The following is a 25,665-nucleotide window of genomic DNA, read 5'->3' on the forward strand; positions in this document are numbered from 1 at the left end:
GGAGCAGGAACCTCTCACAGAGTCAATGGCATAGCTGTCCAGGCTAAAGTCTTTGGACATGCACCTCAAAGGATCATGCCTACAATCACCAAGTCAAAGAAGAGGAGTATCAGCCCCAAAACATTGCTACTACCTACCTACAATTCGGGACAGAGAGTGGGGCCACCAAACACCCCAAGTGTAGATGCTGACACTACTGTACAAGTCCAGGAGGCAAAGGCAAAGAACCTTGTCTGGCTACTTGCTCGAATGACTGCCCCAGAAACCCAGTTTGTGAGCAGCTGGACTGGCTTCAATATCCAGGTCCGCAACAATGTCACAGTGGTCCAGGACACTGTAGGCTACCTGCCAACAATAAATGCTCCTGCTACAGACCTGTCTACTGTATATGAGGTGCTAAACCAAACATTAGGCATCATGGAGTCCCTGCAGTTGAAGACGATTGTCTGTGTGTTTGATCAAGCACTGTATGCCAAGGCAGCTGAGATAATGTGGAAACATGATGACAAGTTCAAGAACATTATCATCAGGATGGGAGTGTTCCACACCATTTGCAATCTGCTGTCCATTCTGGGAAAACGATTCCAAGATGCAGGGTTGAGGGACCTCTGTGTGGAGTCTGGTGTTGTTGCTGAGGGGTCAGTAGCTGGTGTGATGGAGGGCAGAAGGTATAATCGAGCTGTCAGGTTGCACAAGCTGGTATATGAAGCATTGATGAGGCTCGCCTGGAAAGGCTTTCTTCTGTGGCTTGAGGAGCAACATCCAACAGAAATGTGCCACATGGAAGAAGCCCTGAGGAGCATTGATAGCTTCAAAGGTAATATCTGTCAGGCATCGCTGACAGAGCTTCTTGGAAAAGATTCATTCGCCCTCACTCTACAGCTTTTCCACATCTACCTTGACTCTCTCCGAAACCAACAGGGTCTTTCTGCCTTCTGGATGTCCTACCTGGATATGACAGACATCATGCTGGGCTTAATTCGTGCGTCTAGGGAAGGTAACTGGATGTTGCACCTTGCATGCATCCGAAAGATGATCCCTTGGTGTTTTGCGTATGACAAGGTCAACTATGCCCGCTACCTGTCATACTATTATGCCTCAATGACGCAGCTACCTGAAAATCACCCAGAAGTGCATGCCCACTTCCTGCAAGGAGGATTCTCCGTCCAACTTGGTAAAATAAATCCTTTTGGACGAATTCCTGTTGACCAGACCATCGAGGAGACTGTCAACAAGGACACCCAAACATCTGGTGGAACAAAAGGCTTCAGCCTCAAGCCTGGGGCTGTCTGCAAGTATTACTTAACCTCAGAGTACCGCAGTGCCTTCCTGAGGAAGCTGAGGGAGATGGTGGGTCAAGGTGATACTCAATTTAACCATCCAGACTTACAGCTTCCCAGGATCAGAAGAGATGAGGCTGATGTTGAGTCCATTGTTGATATCCTGGAGAACTGCTGGCTGAATCCATTCAGTCCAGACCAATCTGAGTTTGTCAGCTTGTCAACAGCAACTGTTGCCCCTCCAGATGTTGCTAATGACCTACTTGATGCTCATAAGATAGGAGAGCAAGCCTATCAAGCCTTCAAACATGAACGTCTTGAGGCAACGCCACCAGCTACAACATTCTTTGACAAGATCACAAAGAAGAAGCTGAAAACATTCTCAGAAATCGGGAAAAAAACACGCAGCAAAGGGCAAGCAAAGGAAGTCGTTTTGAAGGCTGATAGGAATCTGTTTGGCCACATGGTTCTGGTGGCTCAGAGCCGAGAACTACACATGAGAGATGTGTTGGCACATCCCCTGGGACCAGTGCCATGGACCTTGGCTAATGGGGATGGATCACTTCGTAAGACAAACAAGGCAACTCTAGCAAGAGAGTTGGAGAAGAGTGTTGCCCCAGCAGAAGCAATCCCAAAACCTTCAGCAACCATCATCGATGGAATGAGCCTTGTGCAAAAATTGAAAGGGAATGACAAGACATTTGCACAGCTGGCAGAATCTACCTTGGCCAAGGTCCTACATGAAGGTGGTGACAGTGAAAGGATTGATGTTGTCTTTGATGTTTACAGGGACATGTCAATAAAAAATTCTGAAAGGGCAAACAGAGGTGCAGACACAGGGATCCAGTTCAAAAACATTGTTTCTGGCCACAATATCCAGCAGTGGAGGAAACTTCTCTGCAGCGCTTCCAACAAAGCCAGTCTCATCAGGTTTTTGGTGGATGAATGGAAACGCACAGAAAAGCACAGGGATAAACTACAAGGCAAGACACTGTATGTTACTTGTGAAGAAGTCTGCTTCAAAATCACCAAGGACCAATGGGAGGAGGTAACAGAACTGAGATCTTCTCAGGAGGAAGCCGACACCCGCATGCTATTGCATGCTCTCCATGCAGCAGAGTCTGGCTACAAGGCAGCAATCATCATAGCTGATGACACAGATGTTCTGGTGCTGTCTCTCGGGTTCAGTAAGGACATCCCATGCCCCCTGTACCAAAAATGTGGCACACAGAACAGAACAAGATTTCTGGACATCACTAAGCTGTGCCAATCACTCGGTGAAGATGTTACTGGCGCCTTGATTGGCATGCATGCATTCACCGGCTGTGATACTGTAAGTGCATTTGCAGGACGTGGAAAAATGGGGACCTTTAAACAATTGAGGTCAGACAGGACATACCAAGAAGCCTTCCTTGAGCTTGGCCGTGCTTGGGCTGTCTCCGAAGAGCTCTTCCAGAAGCTGGAAGAAATCACTTGCCGAATGTATGTACCCTCTACGCACACCACAGATGTCAATCTTCTTCGCTACCAACTTTTCTGTACCAGACGTGGGGAGGTAGAGTCCAGCCAGCTTCCACCATGTCAGGATTGCCTGTTTATGCATTCGATTCGTGCAAACTATCAGGCTGCTATCTGGAGACGGTCACTTCAAACCCAGCCAGCTGTACCAAGCCCCAAGAACCATGGGTGGACCACAAATGACGAAGGGCAACTGGAAATACAGTGGATGCGTGGTTCCCCAGCACCAGATGCTGTACTGCAGTTTCTATCCTGCAAGTGTCTGAGGTCATGCAAACTACCAGAGTGCATATGTCTCAACAATGGACTGAAGTGCACAAACCTGTGCAAATTACAAACATGTGGCAACCAATGCAGTGAGGAAGAGTCCACTACACAGCTGACAGACTCAGAAGTAGATGAAGATGAAGATGTTGATTAATAAACAATTATTGTAAGGGGCTATACAGTAACTGACCCTCTCTGACTATGATGTTAAGTGTTATATTGCAACATTCTTTCTGTTGTCATCTGATATGTCACATGTGGTTTGACTTGTGCTGATGTCTTAACTAGGATTGCCTTGTTTACTCTGTTATATGTTCTACTTCACACAGGATGATTGTATAGAATGTATACATCTGTATACTTTATTTTAATTTTATTGGCGGTCTTCTTGCCCTGCACCAGGCAGGATGAGTGTATGCGTTGTACATTATGTTTGTATCATATTAAAGTTTTCTTTTCATACTGTAATTTGTCTGTAATTATTGTACTACTACTTCTATGTCCTGTATCTGTAACCTTTTCTGCAGTGCTGTCAAGTATGTAGATATTAAGAATGATGAGTTCCAAGGATTATTTTGAACAGCAGTAGTGAATGCTTCAAGAGGTGATAAATACTCCCGGCAGCCATCTTGGAAATTATGCATTGCTGGCAAGTATATTTTTGCTGGACTTTGGGATATTCTCAAGCATGCCTAATGGTACCAGAATCAATTGAAAACCTAAATCAATGTTTAGGGAGGTTTAGTGTTATTCTTTCATATAGGCCTAATTGACCTGTTTATTTCTCATAAAAAGTGCTTATTTAATATAAGGCTGAAAATTACCACCTCAAAATGAAATACTATGGGTAAATTATACATTTACTGAATCCTTATGGTTATGTCAGTATTCCAGTTGTTGTGTTTTGTGTCTCTGATGTTTCTTGATGCCACAGAACTAAAAGAAAATATATGGTTTAGGCGGAAATTGTGATTTCATTTATTAATTAAAGGTTTGAAGAGCTCCAGTGACCACTCTACTTATCATACATATTCACAAAAGGGCTTGAATGAAAGCTCAAGGTGTCCCCTTAAAAATGATACCAAACATATAATATAAAACATTACAATATGTCCTGGACATGAGCTAATAAAAAGATATGTATGTGTGTCTAAAATGCAATTTTTCAAAGGGGATGGTAACTTTAGCAGCTGATAACACCACTTAAGCTACCTATCTGCAAGGTCTATCATATCAAAACTTAATCTAGAGATGTATAGGAATAAGAAAATCACAACTAGAATTTGCCACCCCAGGTGGTACCGATATGTCAAATGTTGAGAATGAGCCTAAGGACTACTGGTTCACCATTCAGGTTATCAGGTCTAATTGAGCTCAGGTGTGTTCAACTGGCTCCCTACCATGGAGTCTATAATACCATCATTAATAAATCAATGTATCAGTACAAACAAATCACATTCTCTAACATAAATACAGTGCAACTCAAAACTTTACCCTGTGTTGAGAAATAATGTCAGTTAAAACATAGGGGGAAACATTGCAAACATACTCAAGTTTGTTAAACGTATGTCAGTGGCAAGGTGAATTGCCACACAGTCAGAGTTAAGGGGAGACCTTGAAAATTGAAAGTTTTAGAAACACTGTTTTAGACGGCAGCTGAAAGTAGTGCTGTGCGTGGACTAGTGATTTGTGTTTCAAATCGTATCCGTTGACTGGCTGGTTATATAACTTGACTGACACAAAGTATTTATAAACAGACTTGTGTGGATGACAGAGACATTTAAGTGAAATCCTGATCATTGACACGCGCTGAATTGTTTGTGCATTCTCCTCTGCTCATGTTGTGTGTCTGACTGGCTGCTACTGTATGTGCGCAACAGCCAAGGCGAAAATGTTGGCGAATGTGGTTCGCGGCCCCCAGCGGTGGTTCGTGGCGGGCGGATGGGGGCACCGGGTCGGCCCGCGCATCACTAGTGTGGACACTTCACCACTACGGGATCAATAAAAGTACTTTGCTACTGGAAAGCAGCTGGACAAAGTACTCAACGCAAGCTCAAGTGTTTAAATACTGTACTACTCGTCAAATATTACTCAACTGCCAGTGAAGGTTCCATTTTTGAACACAGCCAGACAGTCAGCGGTTAGCGTCATAATAACCCGAATCCACTCCCATGTTAAGGGAATAACCCGGAAGTGGCGTTAGGACAACGACCGAAGTGTCATTGTGCCGTTGTCGGTCACATGCACTAGGGTTGAATACAGGGTCATGGTTCAGCACTGCTCAACTGTCACCCGGTAGTGATACACACTAACCAATGGGACAGACCTAAACGCCGGAAGAACGGCAGGAATTGCATCTGTAGTACACAGCAGAGTTCCACTCTTTACAACTCATACTTTTTGTGACCACAGCCATAGCTGTTCCTGGAACCTCACTTCCTGGAACATTTCTTACCGGTTATCACTTCCTGGAACGTTTACAACATGTGCTGCTTTTCCCCCACAGCTCAAAACAAGGAATAATGAATAATACATCCCCATCTGTTTCTGAGGAAGAGCTTTGAGCTTGAAACGTCACAGCTTTTTTTGTGATGCAATAAAGCAGATTCTGTCTCATCGAGGCCCTCAGTGTGCAAGCGTTTATTTATTTTTGCTCTCCTTACTGTTCTTCGCTCTGCACCTGCTCAAGTTTGGGTTGGGGATGTGCATGTCGTTTGCCTTTTTTACCAAATCTGGTCTACAGACAGTCAGCCGATGAAGTCAGCCAGCGCATGCCAACATCTCCTGAATATCTACCACCAACGAGTGTGAATGTAAATATGATTAGATATTATTATATCTTACCATTTATATTATTATAATATAAATGATAAGACAGAATACAGTTCCCAGTGGATTCCACAAGGCCACTAAACTGCTCCACAAGGCGCAAGCTGGTATAAAAGGACTGTGTAATTTCTTATTAGATTTCGCGTTACTTTCTCCTTGGAATCGGCCACTGGCTGCCCTGAAAGCCAGACAATTGCTTTCCTATTGATTGACAAACAGGGCACATATCCTTTGCTCTCAGAAACTCAACCCTCTCTCTCTCTCTCTCTCTCTCTCTGTGTGTGCGTGCATGTGTGTGGCAATGCTCATGGACCTGTGGATTACAGTAAACCAGGGAAATACCTTTTATTGACTATGTGGTTGAACATGACACGCGCTGATACTCTGCACCTTAAGCTCATGTACTGTGCAACATGCTGATATTCTTCTTGCACTTTACAGTAATATCATTATACCTGTTGCTATGCTCATGCACCTTATGTCTAACCTCATGTACATCACATGCTGTACTCTACCAGACGGATATACTAGGTATAAATATGTAGATAGTTTCCTTTATTTTAGATTTTCTCCCCACCACCCCTGTTCCCTATAGCTTTTCTAAATTTTCGTTTCTTTTCTTTCTTTGTGGAAACAACAAAACGGGGGTGGAGCTTGCACAAAAATGACGTCCACCCACTGATTTACACCTGCAAAACTGTGATCTGACGATAAAAGTGATTCTGATTCTGACATACAGTATACCGTATGTCTTGAATAGCTTGTATTGGTGCGTGTCCCTGCTATGCGTGTGTGTATGTACGTATTATGTACAGTGTATATGTCGGCTTGGCATGAAGGATGATTCAATATGCCATTGCGTGGCGTCGAGGACAGCCTTCACAAACACACTCGTCACTGTGGAAGACGTTGTCACCCCTCCGCCTCTTTGTTTGTGTTAAAGTGATGTCCCCAATCACCATCAAACAAGTGGAGGTTTCGCCCCCTTCCCACTGCTTGCTCTCCCCTCCTCTGCCTCCCCGTCCTGCGATCGCTCAAATTGGCCTATCTTCCTTCTGCCTCTGCAGATCTCCCGTCTCTCCATCTGGCCTCGTACCCCACCCACCTCCACCCTTCCTCTCTCCAAGAATGCTGACTTGAAGGGAAGAGACAGGAGTATAAAGCCAGATTCAAACTTTGTCACACGAAAACGCCATAAATAGCCGATCTACAAGCTCCGCAAAGTATCGCGGATGTGACGCATTGCAAGCTTGTACAGTAGGTCTGCAGGTAGGTAGCGCTGCTATCGTGCAACGGAACATATATTCATTTGGCTTTAGTGGCCAACAGTGTCTGGGTTTCCATTTCTCAGGCCTTCGACATAAAGTATAGGTTTGAGGCGAAAAGTAGAGAAAAGAAGGTGATCACAGCTGGACGCCTTCTGAAGGGGTCCTGAAGGTGGCCGTCATTTAAAATGAACTTAAGTCGGGGGTGCCCGCTGGCCTACTGGTTTTGATTGATTGATTGATTGAAGGCTTTATTAGAAGTTTGCGTAGGAAAATGTACAGATTCATGACGGTACAGTTCACTGGTACAAGGTCTACTAAAAGGAGATCCATGAAAAGACTAAGCTTATTTCAACAGGAAACCATTTAAGTATCTCATATAACATTGAATGACAGACAAATAGAACACAGTACTATGCAGTAGACATGTAAAGAAAAAAAGAAAGAAAAAGAAAACAGTAGGTCTATACAATCAGTAAGTACAGTATATACAATATATACAAGGAAGGGGCAGGTAACAGTAGGCCTAAGTCTAAACAATCAGTATGTACAGTAAATACAAGGAAGGGGCAGGGAGGGTAGGGTTGGGCTAGGTTTTTACCAGTTGTGAACGGCTGCTGCCTGTAAGTGGTTTTTTAGGGCAATTTTAAAGGATGCTAGTGATCCACACTCCTTTATGGCCTTCGGTAAGGCATTCCACATTTTTGTGGTATAGCAGAAGAACGAGTTCGACCCTTTCTTTGAGTTGACTCTGGGTTGAACGTGATCTGTGGCACTGCCTCTGGTGTTGTAATTATGGACATCCTTAACGTTTATAAAGTATTTTGACAGGTACTTGGGTATCATAGTGGTGTAGTGTATCTTGTACACCAGTCCCATTGCAAGTTGCTGTACTCTGTCATCTACTCCCGTTGGTGCGTGTGTGATGACACACGCACCAACGGGAGTGGCACATACCACTTAGGCATTGCCACTTCAGCATGGATGCCAGGCGGCGTCGCCGGTTTGATTCATCTCTCCCCCCATTTCCTGTCAGTCTACTGTCCTATCAATAAAGGCATAAAAGCCCTAAAAAACAAATCTTTAAAATGAACTTAAGTCAGACTCTAAATGCATCACTCAACAAGACACTGAAGACAATCTCAAACTGGGTGGGAAACAATTAGCTCTTCTTGTTTGTTGTTGTTTTGTCTGCGTTGCAGACCCAAGCCAAACTGTTTAGGGTGGTCCTTCATATTAGGGAGGTGACATAAGTTATTTACAAAGCAGCTTTATTATCGACCGTTCTCACTGCTGTCCTAGCTACTAGCTTGCAAAATTACCACACCTGGGGGGAGATCTCCGATTGTATGTCAGTGCAACAGGGTTAAGAATCAAAGACGAAACAAAGGAGAAACATTATCAATAATGTGTGTGTTGTATGATTTAATGTTATTTTTGTTCCTCCAGTACTGGGTGACTATATACGCCATTAGCGCTGTCTCTCACTGTTATAACAGAGACAGTGAAGGCTTTTGGCAGGCCCATTACAGCTGGCGGTACGGTGTCTTTTTACCCCCAAATATCTCTTCTCATTACCTGATCGACCTGTTAGCGGGGGCATTCGTTACCAACAGAACCCCCCACCCCCACCCCCCGCTCCCCGCAGAGCACTTCAGATGGATCTCCCCTTTTAGATCAGAGAGAAAGCGGAGTCGGCTTCGATTGGAGCCGACATGGGGAAGGAGAGTTCTTCAGGGCAAACCAGCTGTGACTGGCTTGATGTGTAGCTGTCACCATGCCGTGACGTGATGTAATATGAAATGATATTGAACAACGCCAGTTTGGCTCTAAATTGTTAGCAGGGGCTTCAGGTCTGACAGCAGCCAGTTTATGGCTTTAATCCCAAGGTCTTTTAAACCTTGCTTGACATAAATTGAATTTGGCTTCTTGAGGGGTGGGAGGGGGAGGGAGTTGGGGGGGGAAAGGGCGAATGACAAAGAAAACACTTTCCGTTCTTCTTTCTTGTTTAGCAAAGTCTTTTTTTTCCCTTACTTTGTCTTCTGTCACTTTGGTTTAATTTTTCTTTGCTGGGTCACGGTGAGTTTGAGACATCAACGTCAATGTAATAGCTGTGGATAGGTAGATGTGTATCTTTTTTCTTTTTTTTAGAACAGAAGTTCTCAAACCTTTTCATGTCAAGGAGAGGACCCCCTAACTGATGTGCATTTAGCTGTGGAAAATATTTTGTGCCGGGGGACCCCCATAAGAGAAGATCTTTTTTTTTTTTTTTGTCAAAATGTTTAAAATCTTTCAAAAATACCCCAAAATATAAGGGCTCAAGTGTTTTGCTGGGAAACCCCCTGGATTACCCCCCCCCCCCCCTCACCCCTCACCCCCCTCCAGGGATCCCTGAAGGCCCGCTGACCCCACTTTGTGAAAAACCTCAGAAGGGGGCTTATAAAATTGTGTCACTGTCGGGCAGAAACCTTGTTTCAAATTTGTATATTTTTTCGTAAAAAGTAAAGCCTTGCTTCATCATACAAGACTGTCGCACAAAAGTAGTGAGAATAGCAGAAACGCCTCGCGGTGGGAGGCATTGTATGCTTGTAGATCGGCTACTGTCACCATCTTATGTCATTTTCAAAACGATAAATACAAAACAAACGATTTTGGACATACAAGGTTTCTACCCGACAAGGACAATTTCGTCACTGTCGGGCAGAAACCTTGTGTCTCCAAGTTTCAAATTTGTTCGTTTTTTTCGCAAAGTAAAGCCCTGCTTCATCATACAAAGCCTTCGCACAAAGGTAGTGAAAACAGCCGATCTACAGCCTCGCGGTGCGAGGCGTTGTGTGCTTGTAGATCAGCTGTTTTCACTAGTTTAAATCATTTTTGGAGCCGTGGGCGGAGCCCATGGTCTCCCTCTGAGTGGCAATGTGTGTCCTGTCTCACCAGTGAGAACTGTCCCGTTGAGTTCGAACAGTACCTTTTATGACCACACATGTTAAGGGAGGGGCGCTGTTTTCAGGCCAGGCACACACACAGGGGGGAACACATAGAATCAAAAACATAGATCTGGAAGTGCTCAATTTCACGGCTCCACTTCGAACCAAGGTTTGATTTTTAAAATGATAAATGCAAAACAAACGGTTTTGGACATACAAGGTTTCCACCCGACAACGACAATTTGGGTATTTCTTGCTGTTCCGCGCCACACGAGATCCATCCACCTGATTGCCTCTCTTGCAGACCAGCCAGTGTCTCTCTCTCTCTCTCTCTCCCTTGTATCAGCCACACCTTAAATTATAACACAGAAGGCGAACAGCCCTGGAGGGTCATCTCATCTCCCCTGTTGAGACGTTGACAACGGCGTGGTGATCTATGATTGATCTGCAATGTAAAGCGTCAACGGAACCCCCTGAACACAGGGTTGTGTGAGACCCGTTACCATGACTAATGCCCCGACTGACAGCGAAAGATAAGACTCATCCTTCACCTCAGCCAAGCCCATTTCTCAGCAATAATGTTCATAATGGAGTGCTCCGAGGTCGTTATTGTGTGAATAATTTAAACGGTGATTTAGGTTATTGGCCGCTGAGGTCATCGCCACAACACCTCGCCGGTTCCACATGAGCTATACGCGGTCCTTTCTTTTTTTATGAGGCGTCTGTCAAGAAATAGTTTTTGCCTTTTGTGTACGTATGTCTGCACGTTTTTGTCAACAAAATGGCTGCCGCTGACCGATGCGCATGCAAAGAGTTTGTGTGTTGCCTAATTAGATGTTCCGCAGACATCTGTTTTTTAAAGAGAAACTGCAACTCTGGCACATTAATTCACTTTGTAATGAATGACTGAATGTCAAGGCAGGCCGTGAAATCACAGAGAGGATTGTGCGCACGCGCACGTGTGTGTGTGTGTGTGTGTGTGTGTGTGTGTGTGTGTGTGTGTGTGTGTGTGTGTGTGTGTGTGTGTGTGTGTGTGTGTGTGTGTGTGGGTGAGTGCGTGCGTGTGTGTGTGTGTGTGTGTACGTGCATGTGTGTGTGTGTGTGTGTGTGTGTGTGTGTGTGTGTGTAATGCTGTGATGCTTTTCCATCTGTTTGGCACTAACATTCCCCTCAGATACTGGCACCAACATTGCGCAGTAGTCTGAATGAGGAGGAATTCAAGATGGCCTAATGCTGATTGGAAATCCTTTTGAATGGGGGGGGGGGGGGGGGGGGGGGGGGAGAAAAAATGGAACCAAGATGGAGTGGACATTACGCTGCTGAATCTTAGTTAAGGACGCTTCAAAAGTGTGTGACAGTGTCATTAATCTCATGATATCACGGACAGAGGAACCAATACAACAGAAGCACAGCCTCCTAATAGAAAACGTACAGTGGCAGACCCTGCTGTACAGATACAGTAATGTATGGTGTGAACATGTCCAGGTTTTACAGGAAGCGCAGGGAGAGTGAGGCTGCCCGCACACAACGCCACGCGGACCATGATGCCTAGCGGCGGTATATGGCCACCCTGGGCGCGGTTTATGAGCTGTGCGTTGCATAAACGGAAGTGCTGCGATTAAGGGAAGTTACGTCATCATGCGGTGCAGGTCTGTTTACATCTCCCAGCGACACAAACCTAAATAGATTGTAGCTCTAAACTTCTGCTATTATAGGTGTAACTTTGTCAGAAGCCATGTTTTTTTTTGGATATAGTTTAGCTAGAACAATCGTTTCCCCAGCGGGGAATACGTTTGCATGCAGGAACACCGCACTGTGGAAAAAAACAACGACTTCCGGGAAGATTCTCACGGCGGAAGTCCCACCTTTCTATGCACTCTCTGCCTCATATATTTTCTCTTCGCAGATGAGTAAGCCTGGCTATGCGAGGTTACGATATGGCAGAGTCTCCGTAGCAAGTCCCACATTAGCCTTGCATTTCGTCACTGTCGGGCAGAAACCTCATATCTCCAAGTTTCACTTTTTTTCTTTTTTTTCGTAAAGTAAAGCCCTGCTTCATCATACAAGACTAGTCGCACAAGACTAGTGAAAATAGCAAGATCTACAAGCACACAAGCTTGTAGATCGGCTATTTTCACCATTCATCATTTTTAAAATGAAATATACGAAACAAACGGTTTCCACCCAACAACAACGATTATAGAACACATTACCAAGAAAGGTGCGTTTTATCACAAACTGAAAGCACACGACATCTGCATTGTTGTTTAGTATATCTTGGGGACATGTACAAGTATCGTATGTTAGAAAAACTAGTTCTTACCCGTTCAAAGATATGAGCTCCGAAATGATGTGCAGTGTGTGGGTTATGGGGTGTGCACTGTGCACACAGTATATGAGGGATGGAAAGTAACTTTCTGGTGCTTGCATGATAATATGTAGGAGCATCAATGTAAGAAAGACCCATTTCGTTTAAAGGCTACAGAGATACTGTGTACCGATCTACATGACAACATCTGAAAGAGGGCCAGCCAACACCATTGTTATTATTATTATTATTATGTTGGGGAAGAGAGAGGGAGAGGGGGGATGTCTGGAGACTGATGCTCTAAAGTAGCCAGCGTGGAATCAGGCTATTTTGATTTCATTTTATTATTGTTATTATTATTATTATTAATAAGGAACAACTGTGGGAATAGGGGAAGAGAGAGAGAGGGGGGAAAATGCTCTAAAGTAGCCAGCGTGGAATCAGGCTATTTTGATTTCATTTTATTATTGAAAAAAATTACTGTACCACGTGAATGGCGTGGCATTACAGCCCACCACATAAATAGGTCTAATAATTGCACACCAATAAGGGCGGCCGGCCAATCGCGACGGTCGGGGGCGTGGTCTGGGAGCAAAAAACGGGGAGGCGGGGGTAGCGGGGGGCGATCGGCCACACATGTTCCGGTAGACGCATGCACGCGTGTTCATATGCTAATGGTGATGCGATTTCAGATCAATTGCTCCAGCCACTGAGGAGAAACGCTGTGACAGACACTCAGACAGACAGACAGACACTCAGACAGACAGACAGACACTCACTCAGACAGACATTCGCAAAATTATAGTATAGATATGCTTTTGTTAAGCGACAGAGGTTTGTGGGCACTTCTTAAAATGAGAAACGGGTTAGCGCTGAACGAGAATCAGTTATGGACTTGTTATTCTGAAGAGCCCCTATTACACCACTGCATAGACAAAAGTGATTCTATTTTTATTTATTTATATTTTACATAGCTTAAGCTCAATAGTTCTTTTTTTATGCTAATATCTGGTGTGACGGACCAGCAGCCTTTGCCTGTTATTCAGATGGATCCAACTTCAGCATCTCTCTCTCTCTCTCTCTCTCTCTCTCTCTCTCTCTCTCTCTCTCTCTCTCTCTCTCTCTCTCTCTCTCTGTCCAACCAGAGAGCATGATGGCACACTGCTTGTTTCCCTGTGTCCAACCAGAGCATTTGGCACCCGGACTGACGGGCGGCCGTCAGTGTCTTAAGACGCTAATATGAATTCTGATCACTCACTCACGTGGGCAAAGGAATTACCAGTCATCTCTGGTGTCTAGTGATTCTGCACACATGGAGGAGTCAAGGGGCAAGCTATAAAACCCGGGCAGATGGAGTTGGCGTGACAGTCAGAGCTCGATTCTTCTTGACACCTCCTTAAGCGATCATGCCACATCCTATGTATAAAATAGTGCTTTGCCCTCAGATTTCATATTGATGAGATATGTCTTGATGTCCATAGATTAATCTAACTCAGTCCTTCAGTATCACGCCTTGCCTGAACCCAGGAGGATCAAAACCTAATTGCCAAATAGGCTAAGCGACGGAAAAGGACCAATAATTCATGTTTTAAAAGGTGTTAATTGTATGCACATTATTTGAGAGACTCTGCAGTCTTTCCGCTGTAAGTGGAAGCAGTATACCCTGCAAAGTGTCACTGCATGAATACCACCTCTCCAAACTTCTAAATGGCCTTTTGTTGTAATGGGATGAATAAAAGCGTATTAACTTACCTGCATGTTTAAACATTACATGTATTTCTTTGTATGATTATTATATTGTTAGTCGACAAACACGAAAGAAAGTAGGCCTACCACCCCAGATCTTTGCATTTGTGCTGTTTTTGCAAATTTTGGAAATGTCCTTGAAGATCCTAATGACATGCTGAGGTTGAACGTGTTTAAAAAGTGCTAATGTCCACTCTCTATTGCTGGCTTCTGTTTTCTCCTCTCCTCTCCTCTCCTCTCCTCTCCTCTCCTCTCCTCTCCTCTCCTCTCCTCTCCTCTCCTCTCCTCTCCTCCACTAGGGAGAAGTGATGATACTGTCTCCTCCACTCAGATTCAGCCTGTTTGACATCTCAACACACGGAGAAGGATGTTCCTGTCTGTCTTGTCAGCCCCCCCCCCCCCCCCCCCGCCCCTCACCCAAAGCTCTATGATGCTTCTCTTTAAAAATCTGCCCGTCCATCATAAACATGTTCTCTTTTATGTTCCCTGACTGAGACAGAAGAGAGAAATCAGCCCGTCTCCCAAATACCAGCTGACAGCGTTGAACCCAATTTAGGCTTCGCCATATGGCGGTGACGCCGGCCGGAAAAGGCAGATCTATAAGCTCAAAACGTGTCGCCTCTGCGAAGTGTTGTAAACTTGTAGATCTGCTATTTCCGCCGCACGACACGATCGTACTCCGGAACATAAATCAGGTATCAAGCAGACAGACATGACATGAGAGTTTCTACGCGTCTTACAGTTTCCATAACGAGAGAACGCCGCAATCATTAGTCACTCAATGAAATATTATCATAAAAAAAAAGGATAACGTTTGAATTGGTGTAGGCTACTATCTCACTGACAACCCCAGCAAGATCACAGCATGGAGGGGCTATAGCCTAATGGATAAACTGCAATATACTTTTATGAACATTTTTAGTGGCATAAATCAAAACCGTAGTTCTCTAAATCACTCTCCTTCTAAATATCCTCTGCAGTTCTGCCAGGGCCCTAAATTAAAAAACCCTCACCTTGAGTCTATAATATAAATGTGTTTCTGTCAATATAAGAGAGCTATAAATAGATAGCTGTGTAACCATTCATAATCTACCTGAATATTTAAAAAGGTTATTTGGGTGTGATGAGGGATAGAGAGAGAGAGAGAGAGAGAGAGAGAGAGAGAGAGAGAGAGAGAGAGAGAGAGAGAGAGAGAGATGGGGTGAAAGAGAGGGAGAGAGACTTGATCAATTGTCTTGAGTTCTGTCTGTAAAATCAGAAGAAGTGTGTTCATTGAAACTGTGTAGCCTCATCTATACTTTTATATAAAAGTTGAGACCTGCAGAGTTCTGGTGGATCTGCTTTCTCCTCACATTCTAACTTGTCTAGACAATGATGGAGACAAAGCTGGTTGTTGCCTGTCTGAGGAGAATCACTGAGAAAATGTTAAGGAGACCTTTTCAACGCTAAAGCCATTCAGACTGTGAATGTTAATGCTTTTAATGAAGACACAAGCTGAACAGCTGCAGAGCAGAGGAGATGGTTGAAAACCAAGACAAGTAAAAAGAGGTGGGGATGTCAGAATCAGATAAAAGCCAGTGAGGGCTGGGAGTGGATTGTTGCACAGTAAAAGACTGAATGTAAACCTAGCCCTGTCTGTGACCCCCTCCTGCTGTAGCTCCAGGACTCGCCGGTCACATATAGAGTTAAGATCTGGCTGACGGACCGACGGAACTGTCAAATTCTTACCTATTTCTGAACTTCATATGAAAAATCAAACCTCGGTTCGAAGTGGAGCGGTGAATCTGAGCAGCTATACCCTGTGTGTGTTGCTAAATGCCTAAACTGTAAACTGTAAACTGTGCCTGTGAGTGAGTGGTGAGTGTGCCTGGCCTGCACAAAACAGCGCCCCTCCTTTAACTAGTGTGTTGTGTGTGGCCACTCAAGGTATTGCCAGGCTACGGACACGGCCAGCCAGCCAGCCACCCAGCCAGCCACCCAGCCACATACCCACGGACATACCTGTCTATTGGGAGCGCTTTCACCGCTCCAAAAATGGTACGTAGCCTACGTAGTCCTGGACCGATATCGAACTGTAGTTCAGACAATCTAGTCAAATTCATCGCTGGGTTGAAAGTAGTTAAGATGATGTATTGATATATTGTTATATATGCTCCTCCATACCTCCAAAACCTGATCAACCCATACACCCCCACCTGTTAACTTAGATCAGCCAACACAGGGATGCTGACAGAACCCTCGCTAAAAAACCCAGGGCAAAAATCCACTTGTGCGAGACAGTTTGCCCTCCTGGCCCCAAAGTTGTGGAATAAACTCCCTGTCGCACTTAGAACAACGGACTCACTCGCTAACTTTCGCCGTGGACTGAAGACTCACCTTTTCAGACTAGGATGTCACCCAGCTTTGCCTCCCTATACCGGTATGTGGGATCTTCAACAACCCTTCATAGGATGCATTTCTCGTTGGAAGTGTTACCTGGATGATGTATTCTTCATTTGGTCAGGATCAGAGGCCTCACTTAATGAGTTTCATCAATTTATGAATACCCAAAATAGACATCTACAATTTACTATGGCTGCAAGCATGAAGGAGATGAACTTTTCAGACATCCTAATTAGTAAGGAACATAATGGCCTAAAAAACAACTTATACAGAAAACCTATTGCATGGTGACTCATATCATCCACTCTCTCTCAAAAGGCATCTCCCCATCTCCCAATTCAACCGCATTAGACGGATCTGCAGCTCGAATGAAGCTTATATTCAAGCCAAGGAAATGGAGGATCGATTCCAGAAGAGAGGGTACAAAGAATCTTGGATCAAGAATGCAGCATCACGGTTTTCGTAACACAGACTGAGTGCCTGACCAACAAGAGACTTAAACAAACTGAACACAGAGTTGTCTGTGCACTTGAATATTCACCGGTATCCAAAGTAAAAGTATTTTGTTTTTAATTGAAATAAAGTTACGTAGTATGACAATAACTCTGAGAGGTATACAAACGGACGCCGATATACAGGGTGGATTTTGACCTCTCTCACAGTTAAATGAACAGTGTGGACGCAGAGCTCTATAATCACATGTCCACCTTTCTCCCAGCATTTCTATTTTCAGTGTGAAGCTAATGAATTGGGATCTGGCTGGAGGAAGGTTCCTCTGCAGGCTTACAGTGAGAAATGATAAGAGATTATTTTAGAATGAAGATCAATGACAAAGTCCAAACGATATGAAAGGGGGGAGGGCAGGCGGTGGTAGGGGGGGGTTCTAATGTAAGAAGAGTGTAATATGCAACCCGGGGCCAAAGGCAAGAGCTTCATCTCGCCAATTCGTTTTTTATCAGGGTGAAAATGACTCTGTGCCATCCATAGGTGATTTATACAAATTAATGACCCGGTTATTAATAGGCAGAGATGCATATATTAAACACTATGAGTAAAGGTAGCTTTAATTATGCAGCCTTTATAAAACCTGTTTGACTTCCGTGTTCGGCACACGTTGACATTAATCAGGCGACTGAAAATTAAGTGAGACATGGAGAAATACAGAGATATCTTTTGTCGTGCCACCTGTTTCTAATTATTTGTAGTGTCTATTAATAAACCTGATGTAGTAACTAGGAATTAAAGCACAAACAAATAATAACATTAACGTGTGACTAGGTGAAAGGAAAAGAAAACCATTAACCTGACTTCAAACTTAAATTATACATTAACCACTTAAGCCCTATATACTTTGCTGGCCAGAGTTCCCAGGGGTCCCTCTACCCCAAATCTCTTCACCGAAAACAGCCGGTTGCCAAGCTCACAACGCGACAAGTTGTGGCGCATTGTGAGCTTGCAGATGTAATGTTTTGCGGAATGTTTGTCCCAGAAATAGGGACGCTATAGTTAATGTGGATATAATGTAATGTCAAATATATTTTTAATTAATAATACAAGTTGTATTATCATTAGTTATTGTCCACAATTCATGTTAACTTGCAGAGCTTGTATTATTATTCTCACATCTGTCATTTTCCTCGCAATTTTAACCTATAGGCCTACTAAACACTGTCGTAATTCTCACATGGCTTCTTCTCGGGCCGAGCGTTAATGTTTCCATCTCACTGGACTCTTTGGGGGCCACTATATTGGACAGAGAGTTCTCGCCCTGCCCCTTTCTGCCGTCCGAGGGGGGGGACCCTCGCATTGACAATGGTGTCACCTCTCCCTTGGGGGGACACCTCAGAGTGATTTGTGGCCGGGGAAGACTGATGAACTGCCGTTGCCACCCTGCTTCTTTGCTAGATCAATTCTACATGTAGCAGTGTGCTTTATGAATGATGGAGACCTCCTGAAGCCATCCATATAGCTGCCCAAAGACACAGGCCGGCCCCGGAGCACCTAGCAGCCAGGAATAAAGCAATCATTCTTCTCAACAGGGCAATGCATTATGTACCCTCAACACCCACATAGAAACATTCACACCAAGACACTCGGACAAACACACATGAATACATAGATGAGTAGACAATGCGCACATACAGACACACATTATGTGCAGCACAAAGCACACACATGCACTCACACGCTCACTCTCTCTTGCACACACACACACACACGCATGCACACACACACGCACGCACGCACACACACACACACACACACACACACACACACACACACACACACACACACACACACACACACACACCTAACTATGTGTATAGATGTATGCATAATCCAGCACACAAAAGGGCTATAGAACATGACATATACCAGTATAACGCATGTCTCCAAATGGCTTTACATTGCATTTCATTCACCTATTCACACACATGGCCCAGGAAACCATGCAAGGACCAATCTGCTCATATGGAGCAGGTACAGTAGTGTCAGTTTATTTCTCAAGCACACTTTGACACGCAGCTAAGGAGAGCCTGGGATCGAACCAGGAACCTTTTGATTCTAAGGCGGCTGCTCTACCTCACCTCCAGAGTTTGCTAATTAAATCAATAAATTCAAATGTCACCAAATGGCTCAAATTTGAATGCTGTAGTGTTGCCTATATCTGCTTCTTCCCTGCAAACAATATGGGTGGAAGCGTGCACATATCACATTCTTGCTCTTTAGCTGTGGGGGCCCAGTTAAGACAATTTAAACCCTACTTTGATTCCCCCAGGGCTCTATACAAGATCCCCTTGTATTTCCCTATATACAAATCTCTTCTGCAGCACATTGTGAGCTTATAGATCGGCTATTTCCGCCAGAGGTTCACCCCAAACAGGGATTCTAGGGTTGGTCTGGTATAAAGGGTTGTCATGGCCTCTCCTCAGTTTGTTCTTTGCTCCTGTGCTGTATTCCTGGACAGGCATGCCAATAAGAGACATGTGACGGTGTTGAGGGATCACTTTCAGCACACATCTGAAGGCTTGAACGACGTTGTGAATAAGAGCCGGCGTACATAGATGTCATGAGTTCTGCCTCCCGCAGAGAGCTTGAAAGAGAAAAGTAGAGCGCAATGAATACTTGAGTGTTCTGGAGGCTATGAAATTGAAAGGCCTCTCCCTTCTTTTCTTTTTTTCCCAGTGATTTCAATAGAAGAAAAGAGGCAGCTCGTGCTTTTTAATCGCAACTTTAAGATTGATCGGGTGAACTTGTGCGCAAATCAATGCAGGCTTGACAGACGTTCATCTTTTATGATAATCCTGGTGTCAAGAACAAGGAGGAGAGAATAATGCTTCTGCCTGCATCTACCTGACGCGGGAGAGGAGAGCACTCGGAGTCCTGAAAAACAGCCTCAACCACAACAAAAAAAAAACAACAGTCATTATCAGGTAAGAGAAAAAAAGAATAATCTAAATAATCTACCCTAACGGATTTCGCTTCACATTGATGGATTAATGAAGTCTGCCTGAAAACTGCACGCTGTATTTACTCCCCTCCTTTTAATCAAAACGATGACGACTTCACATATGGCTTCGCACCTGTACCAGGAGAACAATGTTAAATATCACAATCAATTTTCATGTTCACACTTTGTGTCTGATGGATTTATTTGCATTCCGCGAATTAAACCTGTGATGATGAACCTTTTTTTATATACCGAGTCGAATAGCGCAACCGGTTCTCAACATGACATCCAGGGACCCCCAGGGGCCCCCAGCCCAAATGATTGACAGTTAGGATTTTTAGGAACCAAATTTACTCTAACCTTCGGGTCTGTAAAGAGCCATTCCCACTGGGCACGATAACTATAATGATAACTATATCTTTCACAATAGTATTTTTTATCAGGTCGTCCAGACCTGATCTACGCATCACCATAGCACCTAGCCAACGCTTTCTCTCTCGTTTTCATGTTTCCGTCACTTTTCCCACGACTTTCTCCACATTGGCTGGCGCTGTAGCCAATGAGGAGGGCTGTCAATGTCCTCTCTGTTGTCACGGTTACACTTCCCCAGGCTATGGGATCGATGCTCTGTTCATCACCACAAGTAATCCACACAAAGCCAGGAACGTCATTTACACAGACTGCAGAGGCAAATATTAACGATTGTTATGTTTTATTTATTTGTCATGGACATCACAATTACATTGGACGAACCAGATGCATTGATATAAGTGATTATAGCACACGTAATAATTCTCATCACCTGTCCACCTGTTTACTTGACTTACAGTATTGTTCAGTATGAGCGGGTTGTACAACTACACAATGCACCACCGCACCGTACATTTAATTCTGGTTGCCATTGAGAAAAACACCACAAATAAAATGGAGAGCTGGATAAAGAAACTCCAGTTGCAATATGTAACTTCTAGCAAAATATTTTGTCTTTTGGATTTCGATCGCGGGTGGGGTTGGGGTTGGGGGTGGGGATGCGTGGAGGGGGGTGACGTGGTCGCCAAAAAAACTACTCATAATATTGGGTCGTGAAACAGTTTCAGAATCAGAACCCCCGTACTAAACGGTAGGTTCCTTTTACTAGGAACTAGAGGCTTTAGGCTACATGTGAATTACATCAATATTTATGCCCACGGTTGTATGTCAAACTAGAATGATTAAAAATCACATTTATTTCGGTGTAATTTATTATTCTTTGTTATGCTAAAGAAAACGACAAGTGCGACCTGATATATAATGACTGTTGTCATTTCTAGTTTTTTATAGTCAGTGTGAAGTGACACTGCCATCCACTTGGCTTAGAGCGATTTTAAAACTATATTTTTTATAGTTCCAGTTATAGTTATATAGTGCTCAGTGTGAATGAACTCTGAGAGTTAAGACTCTTACCGTCTTAACGGTCCATTTGGTCCCATTTCTGTCAGTGTTGGAATAACAACACCCAATTGTAGATGGGTCCCAGACATTCTTGTCTGCCCCTGTCTGTCCGTCCGTCCGTCCGTCCGTCCGTGCGTCCGTGCGTGCGTGCGTCTGTCCGTCCGTGTGTGTGTGTGTGTGTGTGTGTGTGTGTGTGTGTGTGTGTGTGTGTGTGTGTGTGTGTGTGTGTGTGTGTGTGTGTGTGTGTGTGTTTGCATGTCCGTCCATCCGTCTGCCCGTTCTGTGAGAAGCTACTCTCTGATCGGTGCAAACAGATTGGTGCGAAACTTTGCATGCACACTCATGCAGGCTATTTTTGCAACAAGCTTTTCTAGTTTAAAATAATAATGGCATCAAATGGGGGACCATGGCCTGATTATGGATGGGTATCGTTCACCTTTGAATCGATACGATACCTTTTTCGATACCTGGGAATCGATACGATACCCTTTTCGATACTTTTTATTTATTATTATTATAATTACTAGAAGCTGGGCCGCCCTTCGGGCGGCCCAGCGTCTAGTCGGCGACCTGGCCAACTCGGAACAATGTAAATAGGGAATGAATGCCCCGCCCTTTAATGCAAACCCCATTATACCTGTTTTCATAGGACCCGTTTTGACCATTTGTCTGCCTGTGTCCATTTATGCCCATATATGGAGATATCTGTATCTGTCTGTCTGTCGGTGTCCATTTTATGTCCATATATGGAGATCACTGCAGTTATAGTTCTGGGTCCATTTTATGCCCATATATGCCCATATATGGAGATATCTGTCTATCTGCGTCCATTTTATGCCCATATATGGAGATCTCTGTATCTGTCTGTCTGTGTCCCTTTTATGCCCGTATATGGAGATCTTTGTGATTCTGCATCCATTGTATGCCCATATATGCCATATATGGAGATATATGTTTATCTGCGTCCATTTTATGCCCATATATGAGATTTCTGTCGCTTTTTCAAACAGATGGTCAAAACGGGTCCTATGACAACAGGTATAATGGGGTTTGCATTAAAGGGGGAACCGGCACTGTGTCTGCAACACAGTCGGAGGCACAGACAGATACAGAGATCTCCATAATGGGAATAAAGGGACACAGACAAACAGATGGAGGAGGAGACAAACTTAATGCAAACCCCATTATACCTGTTGTCATAGGACCCGTTTTGACCATCTGTTTGCCTGTGTCCATTTATGCCCATATATGGAGATATCTGTATCTGTCTGTCTGCGTCCACTTTATGCCCATATATGGAGATCTTTGACCATCTGTTTGCCTGTGTCCATTTATGCCCATATATGGAGATATCTGTATTTGTCTGTCTGCATCCATTTTATGCCCATATATGGAGATCTATGCAGACACAGTGCCAGTTCCAGAAAATCCTGATGTCAGACATCAGAATCCGAACCTTTCGTGCTGGTTCCAGAAAATCGTGTATCGGGTCGGGTCGAGGCCGAGCACTGCACTACCTGCTGCGGTGGGGAACGCACGTGCCGAATTTGAAATAGGGAATGAATGCCCCACCCTTTAATGCAAACCCCATGAATGCCCCAGCCTTTAATGCAAACCCCAATATACCTGTTGTCATAGGACCCGTTTTGACAATCTGTTTGTCTTTGTCCACTTATGCCCATATATGAAGATCTCTGCACACACAGTACCGGTTGCGGAAAACTCTGATGTCAGACTTTATGCCCATATCTGGAGAACGCGCGTGCCGGTGGGAAGAAGGGTTCTCGAGATACGCGGATTACATACATACATACACATTCACAGAGATTTTGTGTTGACTCATGTGGCGTACGTGATGTCAGAGCCTTTTATGAAGTGATGTCACAATGACTCAGCGCTTGCGCCGATTTCCTCCGGAACAGCCTGATGTCAACAATCAGCTCCGCATAAGGAGATTCCGAACGTTTCGCGCCGGTTTCGGAAAACCGCGAGTCGGGTCGGGTCGAGGCCCGGCACTGCACTCCGCGCGGCGGCGGGGAACGCGCGTGCCGAATCTGAAGCCGGTGGGACGAACGGTTCTCGAGATACGCGGATTACAAACAAACAAACAAACAAACAAACAGACAGAGATTTGTCGCATTTATAGATAGATTATTTGCCTTTTTCTATGGGCTATTTTACACACCAAAATAGATTATTAAGCCAGTTATTCAGCCATTGTCATGTCAAGTAGGCCTATAGAGTAGTTGATGTGAATTCTATTGTTTGTCTACAATAGAATATACACATACTTTTTACAGATAGGCTATTGATACTATTGAAGTTTTATTATTATTATTGTTCAAAAGTATCGAAACGAGGTATCGTTCGTTTTTACATGAACACGGACTCGATAGTATCGACGTCATGGATCGATACCATTAAGTATCGCAGACGATACCCATCCCTAGGCCTGATGCGTATCAAACTGGGGCCTGGGCCCTTGAAATGAAAAAGGTTGATAATCACGGAGTGGAATAGCAAAATTCCACAAGGAGAACGCGTTCTTTGGCTGTCAGAGGTTTTATGCTGTGACTCAAACCGTGGCAGACATACAGCACAGATAAGTCCCATTTACAGTGTAAGCCTGGGGGGGGGGGGGGGGGGGAGCGCAGGGGGGGAAGAGCCACCGCGTCGAGGACCATATACTATTTATGGGTTAATCGATACGGTGTCTGGATGACACCGTGTCCCCACTACTTTCTGTCATGATGATGGCTCACTAATTTTGGAGAGGGCTGGCTTTCCCCTCCTGCCTCCCGCGAGTGCCGAGATGGTTTAATTTGGCTGTAAAAATGCCAATCAGATGGTAAGTTCTTGTTCCTGCGGGGAGGTCACACCGGGGGTAAGACCACGGGGTGGAAATATATCCACATAGTTCTTTTAGAGACACGGCTAACCCCTGACATCCCATTTGGGTTGTAATTCCATGTTGTTAAAGTGACAGGATTCCTGCCTCTGCTCTTAGAGAGCAAGGGGGGGGGGGGGGGGGGGGGGGGGGAGGTGAGGGTGCTGAATCTTCTAATTCTCCCCTTTCATGTGTTTGTGTGTGTGTGTGTGTGTGTGTGTGTGTGTGTGTGTGTGTGTGTGTGTGTGTGTGTGTGCACGTACATGCATGCGTGTGTACGTGCGTGTGAGAGAGAGAGACAGACAGACAGACTGACTGACATGCACACAGACACAGGGACGTGCAGAGAATGTTAGAGAGGCAGGGGCTGACATTTCTAAAAGCTGACATTTCGAAAATAGCAGACCTCCAAGCTCACAACGCGTCGCAGCGCGATGCGTTGTGAGCTTGGAGGTCAGCTATTTTCGGTGTTTGATACACTGAACTAAGCATAATGAAGTCAATACTGGAGATGTGGCGTACGGCATGGATTTCTACACAGAGAGGGCAATTATTTCTAGGGTGTAACGATATAGTAACTGTATAGAAATATCGTTTTTAACTTAATACATCGAAGTATATCGAAATGAAAACAGCTAAAATCGAATCGTATCATTTTATTTTGTTTCGTATCGAATCGGCAGTGCAAAGAATCGATTGTATCGATACTACCTACTTGTGCATTGTATTTAGCATTTTTAAGAAGAAAACATTTAAAGGAGGGGTTTAATTACTTTTCCTTTCCATATAGCTACACTGGACTATCGATAAATGTGTTTAATCTCTGGGTTCATGTCAAGGTACAGGTTTGTCAATATATAATGTCCATGTATTTGGCAGATAATCACTGTGTTTACTTATTTATATCCATAATAATACATGTTTCCCTTAAAAACATGCACTATCCACACCTTTCACACAGATTTAATGTCTTTGCTAAATAGTTACTATATCGATTTTAAATCATTGAATCGAATCGTATCGTATCGTCACAAATGAACCAATATCGTCCATGTATCGTATCGTCAACCATGTATCGTGATATGTATCGAATCGCTATTAAAATGTATCGTTACACCCCTTATTTATTTCAACATAAGATGCTGCATTCAAGTTCAGGAGAGTTTAATTGGACAAGGCAATTCTCTTGAATGCTATAACCTTCAGGTATGGCATGGAAAGAGGGCATTTGTACGTCTTTCACCATAGTGAAAACTGCATTCATGGTCTGGAGAGGGCACTTTTTACAGACGGGTAAAAGGGAATGGGGCTTAAGCCCCCCTTTATATCTATGTGTGCACATGCATGCCTGCACACACAGAAGAGAGAGAGAGC

At 44.2% G+C, this 25,665-nt stretch overlaps 1 protein-coding gene across 1 annotated transcript in view; it reads left to right on the forward strand.

Annotated features, from left to right (window-relative positions):
- Window positions 1–249: 249 nt before the first annotated feature.
- LOC308294364 (teashirt homolog 3-like) overlaps window positions 250–25,665 on the forward strand; it is a gene marked incomplete at both ends in the record, with an annotated part of 64,012 nt that continues 38,596 nt past the window's right edge. Inside the window, one exon of the mRNA XM_080737095.1 lies at window positions 250–2,467. Coding sequence (XP_080593221.1) covers window positions 250–2,467 — 2,218 coding nt within the window. The remainder of the gene's footprint in view (window positions 2,468–25,665) is intronic.

This window comes from Nannobrachium achirus, assembly GCF_963921795.1.
Source record: "Nannobrachium achirus genome assembly, chromosome: 11".
NCBI lineage: Eukaryota > Metazoa > Chordata > Actinopteri > Myctophiformes > Myctophidae > Nannobrachium > Nannobrachium achirus.